This window comes from Eucyclogobius newberryi, unplaced genomic scaffold, assembly GCF_026437365.1.
Source record: "Eucyclogobius newberryi isolate DKJ021-1_F unplaced genomic scaffold, fEucNew1.0.hap1 SCAF_12, whole genome shotgun sequence".
NCBI classification, from domain to species: domain Eukaryota; kingdom Metazoa; phylum Chordata; class Actinopteri; order Gobiiformes; family Gobiidae; genus Eucyclogobius; species Eucyclogobius newberryi.
This window is the reverse complement of record NW_027315746.1, coordinates 1,326,879-1,333,012: the sequence shown is the minus strand read 5'-3', so window position 1 is coordinate 1,333,012 and position 6,134 is coordinate 1,326,879. Positions and strand designations below refer to the sequence as shown.

Here is a 6,134-nt window from a genome sequence, read left to right as displayed (position 1 = left end):
CTCAAACCATGTCCTTCAGATTGAAAATGACTGGAAGCGTCTTGATTTCTGAACTTAGACATGAGGCTTTATAACTGACCACAGGGGGCGCACTACGTGTCATTGTTTAGAGCGATGAGACAAACGTGGAAGGCTGTGGTGAAAACACACTGGACATGTTACGTGAGCACCCATGACGGGCCTTAGCACCCGCTCGGCACCGCCCAGAGACACGCCCCTGCCCCTCGTTCTCATAGCGTCCGGTCCAGTTCTCTTGACATCCTCCATCATCACACATCAGCAGACTGACCCTCTCAGACTGAGGTGTGAAAATATGGAAGCCGGATGAACTCTGAGGAGACGTTCATCAGTGCAATTCAAGTCAAAAGACAAGAATGACAAATGTGGGCGTGGCTCGAGTAGTGGGACTGGTGTTCGTAATGGTATTTGTGTCAGAACCTGTTCTAGAATTTAGATGATGGAAAACGTGCCTTTAAAAGTCTTCAAAAGGTGAAAAAGTGTGATTTGAACAGCAAAAGAAGGTTGTAGACTTTTTAGAGTCTTTCTTTGCTGTGGATGTGGATCATAAGAAAGCAACTTCCAGGGACTCACACTTGTCTGTAACCTGAGACCTTGTAGGATGAGAACTATGAGGAAACAACCACTCATGATCATCCCAGACGTTTGTTCCTCTGTCGCGGGTCAACGTCAGACAGAGAAGGGACAAAGTTGAGGGTTTGTGTTGGTCTCTTGTTTAAAATCGGCCCGGCTGTTGTTACTAAATGAAATAGCTTCGATGCTGCTAAAGGCTAACCTGAAGTATGTGGCACACAAACATTGTCAATAAGGATTTTCCTTGCCCCCCCTGGTGGTGATGAACATAAACTGGGCAGAAGTCGACCAATATCTCAACTTCATTCTGGATCATTGGGCTAATCAGAAATAGACTTTTCCTGTTGGGTAAACTTTGATTAAAGGGGCTGTATTTTCTTCATAATGATAGAAGAATATGTTCATGAACAGTGCATTTGATAATAATAAATACACAATCAAGTAGTTTTGTGTGTTTGGCATAACAAAAGAACAGATGTGTCTTTATTGCTTTTCTTACAGTTCAGAGACGATACAATGGAATAAGCACTCAAACTGTTGACCCAATGGTCCGGTGGACACGCTTCACCACTACTCCACACAAGTAACATGCTGTTCACACTCTGAGGAAACCATGACAAATAAGAGCAAAAATGGGTCAAATGCTGCTATAAAAATATCAACAATTCTGAACACATCACATTTATATATTTTGTTTTTTTTTACACGCTTGCCACAAATATTCACCCTATTTTTGGATAGTATATTTTATTTATTTATTGTGATTATGATTATTTTGATGATTCTTTTTTAACAAATATGAACCTATATTTATGTTTAGATTAATGTCATTTTCACCTGAAGGAAAGTTACGTATGCAAAGTGTTTAAATGTGATGCTTTTAAACACTGTGCCTCATTACTGCCCCTGGTGGTGATGTACATGAACTGTTAACAAGTGCACCACAATGTCCGCACTTTATTCTACATTTGTCACATCTTCAATCCTATTTCACATTTTTACTCCGAATTTTAAATTGGATTTCATATCATAAAGGTTTGTGATGAGTTTTTAACATTTAAAAAAATCCCAACACCAAACAATAGTTATCATCACACGCTATATCTGTTTAAATGTCTTAATTATTATTTTCTTTATTAACGGCATTATATATGCAGCATCCGCCCCCTACTGGTACAAAACCACATTACACTCTTTTTAAAAACCTGCTTTTTCTTTTTCGTCTTTTTACTTGATTGTGAAAAAAGACAAAAAACACAAATACAATTGTCTTGAATAAAACTCAATTCAAGTTCAACGTGTTATATCTCAGACACTGCATATTGTACCTCTACTATTCTACCTCTGTTTCCTGAAGATGAGTAGAAATTACATGAAACAAAAACTCTAAATCAAAATTTCAAAACTAAATTGTCAAAGTTTTCCACCACCGCCGCCCACACCTTCCTGCAAATACATTCTAGAGGAGTTAAACAAACTTAAATTGGATATTGTAATCTTAGAGTCAGTAGTTTTGACTAGTTAAGAAGTATTAACGTACTAACATTATTTTACTAACTGTTCAAATGTTTTATTTAGACATCACTGCATTTACCACAATGACAAATGTATTTTCTTATTTCAATATAATGTGCATAACAGTAAGAAATCAGGTCAAAACTACACAAAATCCAGATTAATATTCCTAATTAAGTCATTTGAACTAAAGTAAGATATATTATATTTGCAGTACACCTTTATATTTTAAAAGAATTGAAGTCAAAACTCCATCATTTCCTCCACCACCTCACATTTGCACCATTCTTATAAAGACCCTTTTAGTCCAGCGCCCCCTGCAGGCAGGTGGTGGTGTTTACTCCTAGCCACAGGTCTAGAACGAAAAGGACAAAAATGCATTAATCTCAGTGTAATTACTGAGTGTTGCATATTTATTTATTTGTATTTTACAGAGTTTAAATGATGCTCAATCAATGCAATGTTTAATAATTAGTTCAGAAAAAGAGAGAAACAGGAGTAAACAAGGACTATCATGTGCAGGTCTAACACGGGTCAAACACGGGTCAAACACGGGTCAAACACGGGTCAAACACGGGTCAAACACGGGTAAAACACGGGTCAAACACGGGTCAAACACGGGTCAAACACGGGTCAAACACAGGTCTAACACGGGTTAAACAAACACAGGTCTAACACGGGTCTAACACGGGTCAAACACGGGTCAAACACGGGTCAAACACGGGTCAAACACGGGTCTAACACGGGTCAAACACGGGTCAAACACGGGTCTAACACGGGTCAAACACGGGTCAAACACGGGTCAAACACAGGTCTAACACGGGTTAAACAAACACGGGTCTAACACGGGTCTAACACGGGTCAAACACGGGTCAAACACGGGTCAAACACGGGTCAAACACGAGTCTAACACGGGTCAAACACGGGTCAAACACGGGTCTAACACGGGTCAAACACGGGTCTAACACGGGTCAAACACGGGTCTAACACGGGTCAAACACGGGTCAAACACTGGTCAAACACGGGTCAAACACGGGTCTAACACGGGTCAAACACGGGTCAAACACAGGTCTAACACGGGTTAAACACGGGTCAAACACGGGTCTAACACGGGTCAAAAACGGGTCTAACACGGGTCAAACAGGGGTCAAACACGGGTCAAACACGGGTCAAACACGGGTCTAACACGGGTCAAACACGGGTCTAACACGGGTCAAACACGGGTCAAACACGGGTCAAACACAGGTCTAACACGGGTTAAACAAACACAGGTCTAACACGGGTCTAACACGGGTCAAACACGGGTCAAACACGGGTCAAACACGAGTCTAACACGGGTCAAACACGGGTCAAACACGGGTCTAACACGGGTCAAACACGGGTCTAACACGGGTCAAACACGGGTCTAACACGGGTCTAACACGGGTCAAACACGGGTCAAACACGGGTCAAACACGGGTCTAACACGGGTCTAACACGGGTCAAACACGGGTCAAACACGGGTCTAACACGGGTCTAACACGGGTCTAACACGGGTTAAACAAACACGGATCTAACACGGGTCTAACACGGGTCTAACACGGGTCAAACACAGGTCTAACACGGGTTAAACAAACACGGGTCTAACACGGGTCAAACACAGGTCTAACACGGGTCAAACACGGGTCAAACACGGGTCTAACACGGGTTAAACAAACACGGGTCTAACACGGGTCAAACACAGGTCTAACACGGGTCAAACACAGGTCAAACAGGGGTCTAAGACGGGTAGACGAGGCAGAGTTTGGTGTCACAGTGCAGGGAAACATCTGCTCCGCTGCCCACGAACTGGAAGACTCTGAAGGAGAAGACACTGGCCAGACTCTCTCCATTAGAAACCATCTCCACGCTCTTCTCATCAGAACAGCTGCAGGGACACAGAGTTAGTCCTGGTTAAGTACTGAACAAGTCCTGGTCTAGTCCTGGTTTAGTCCAGTTCTCACCCGTTCTTGATGAGGGAATTGTGGGCTGCGTTGGCGTCATTCTCCTTGGTCGCCCAGCACTCCTCGATGACCAGAGCCATGAGCTGGTCGTCCACCTCTGTGGCCTCTGCCTGGACCCAGAGCTGCTGGTCCAGGCGCAGCTCGGTGCTGGAGTCCACGGGCGAGCTCAGGCCCCCGTCCGTGAAGGCCGTCATGTTGAAGACGTAGGTCCACTCTCCAGCGTCGATCACTTTCACCACAGAACTGCACAAAAACACACATTTACATCTGAAGCTGGTACAAACCCAGGTGAAAACCAGGACAAGACTTGTAAAAAACCAGGTCAAACCCATAATTAAACCAGGTAATGAGCTAACAGGAATTAAGCTAAAACAGGACTATAACAGGGCAACACTAGTTCTAAACTAGTTATATCCAATTTGTATACAACCAGGTCTTAATTACGAAACACGTTCTAAATTGAGCTTCAACCAGGTCCAAACAAGGTCTAAACCAGGACAAAGTCTTTACCAGGATCAGCACTAGTTCCTCCACTATCAATGCGACTTCTACCACAACCTAGTTCAGAGTTTGTTGCCCACTCTGTCCTCAAATGTGTCTTTTCCATGTACAGTTTTCAGGACCCGGCTGTTTGAAGTCTCCGATGAAGTTGATTTGATTCAATTATCCAAAGTCTAATGACCATTCGACGTAGAGGCCAAACCAGTTGTGTTACCTGTCCATGATCTTCAGGGACATGGTCTGCACTTAAGGCTGGACGTAGGCGCAGGAGAACTGGATGGACAGCTGGTCGTCCCGGGTGATGATGCTCCCGGTGTCTCCAGACATCATGATAGTGTTAGAGTAAATGATTCTGCTTCCGTTGACCTGAAACCCAAAGCCAGGACATGAAACCAGCTCTTCTTTCACGTCAGCCTCTTGAACAACCTCAGTCCCGGTCCAGTCCAGTCCCGGTCCTGGTCCAGTCCAGTCCCGGTCCTGGTCCAGTCCAGTCCCGGTCCAGTCCCGGTCCTGGTCCAGTCCAGTCCAGTCCCGGTCCTGGTCCAGTCCCGGTCCAGTCCCGGTCCTGGTCCAGTCCGGTCCAGTCCCGGTCCAGTCCAGTCCCGGTCCAGTCCCGGTCCTGGTCCAGTCCAGTCCCGGTCCAGTCCCGGTCCAGTCCCGGTCCAGTCCAGTCCTGGTCATACCGTCACGTTGGCTGCACAGTGCTCCGTGTCGCTGAAGCTGAAGGCGATCTTGTTGGTTTTGGGGTCTTTGACTCCGGTGCAGGACGGGTCGTGCAGGACGGGTCGTTCAGGACGGGTCGCTCAGGACGGGTCGCTCAGGACGGGTCGCTCAGGACGGGTCGTTCAGGACGGGTCGTGCAGGACGGATCGCTCAGGACGGGTCGTGCAGGACGGGTCGTTCAGGACGGGTCGCTCAGGACGGGTCGCTCAGGACGGGTCGCTCAGGACGGGTCGCGCAGGATGGGTCGCGCAGGACGGGTCGCGCAGGACGGGTCGCGCAGGACGGGTCGTTCAGGACGGGTCGCTCAGGACGGGTCGCTCAGGACGGGTCGTGCAGGACGGGTCGTTCAGGACGGGTCGTGCAGGACGGGTCGTTCAGGACGGGTCGCTCAGGACGGGTCGCTCAGGACGGGTCGCTCAGGACGGGTCGCGCAGGACGGGTCGTGCAGGACGGGTCGTGCAGGACGGGTCGCTCAGGACGGGTCGTGCAGGACGGGTCGTTCAGGACGGGTCGCTCAGGACGGGTCGCTCAGGACGGGTCGCGCAGGACGGGTCGCGCAGGACGGGTCGTGCAGGATGGGTCGTTCAGGACGGGTCGCTCAGGACGGGACGGGTCGCGCAGGACGGGTCGCGCAGGACGGGTCGCGCAGGACGGGTCGTGCAGGACGGGTCGCTCAGGTGCAGACTGGAGCTGTTGATGCCTTTTTCCTTCAGGAGACAATTCACCAGAGAAACAGAGGCTCTTTTAGAGAAACACACCGTGTCGTCTCCTGGGGTCAGAGCACAGACATTTGAGGATCATTTCAGATGCAGCGCAGGAGCC

General features: G+C 47.8%; 1 protein-coding gene across 1 annotated transcript; it reads right to left on the bottom strand.

Moving 5' to 3' along the window:
* Window positions 1–3,864: 3,864 nt before the first annotated feature.
* On the bottom strand, window positions 3,865–5,370 carry LOC140355661 (pancreatic secretory granule membrane major glycoprotein GP2-like). Its single transcript, XM_072440318.1, has 4 exons — window positions 5,273–5,370; window positions 4,804–4,955; window positions 4,089–4,331; window positions 3,865–4,012 (listed from the first exon to the last, which is right to left on the bottom strand). Exons 2-4 carry the CDS (start codon window positions 4,824–4,826, stop codon window positions 3,865–3,867), a joined length of 414 nt encoding a protein of 137 aa, XP_072296419.1. The 5' UTR covers window positions 4,827–4,955; window positions 5,273–5,370.
* Window positions 5,371–6,134: the final 764 nt, after the last annotated feature.

Bases quoted from the DNA above. Each gene is read 5' to 3' on its own strand.
- LOC140355661 (XM_072440318.1), bottom strand. From the start codon at position 4,826: ATGTCCCTGAAGATCATGGACAG. The intron at 4,332-4,803 runs GTAACACAACTG...GTTTTTGTGCAG, and splicing joins TCCCTGAAGATCATGGACAG to TTCTGTGGTGAAAGTGATCG. The intron at 4,013-4,088 runs GTGAGAACTGGA...GTGTCCCTGCAG, and splicing joins AATTCCCTCATCAAGAACGG to CTGTTCTGATGAGAAGAGCG.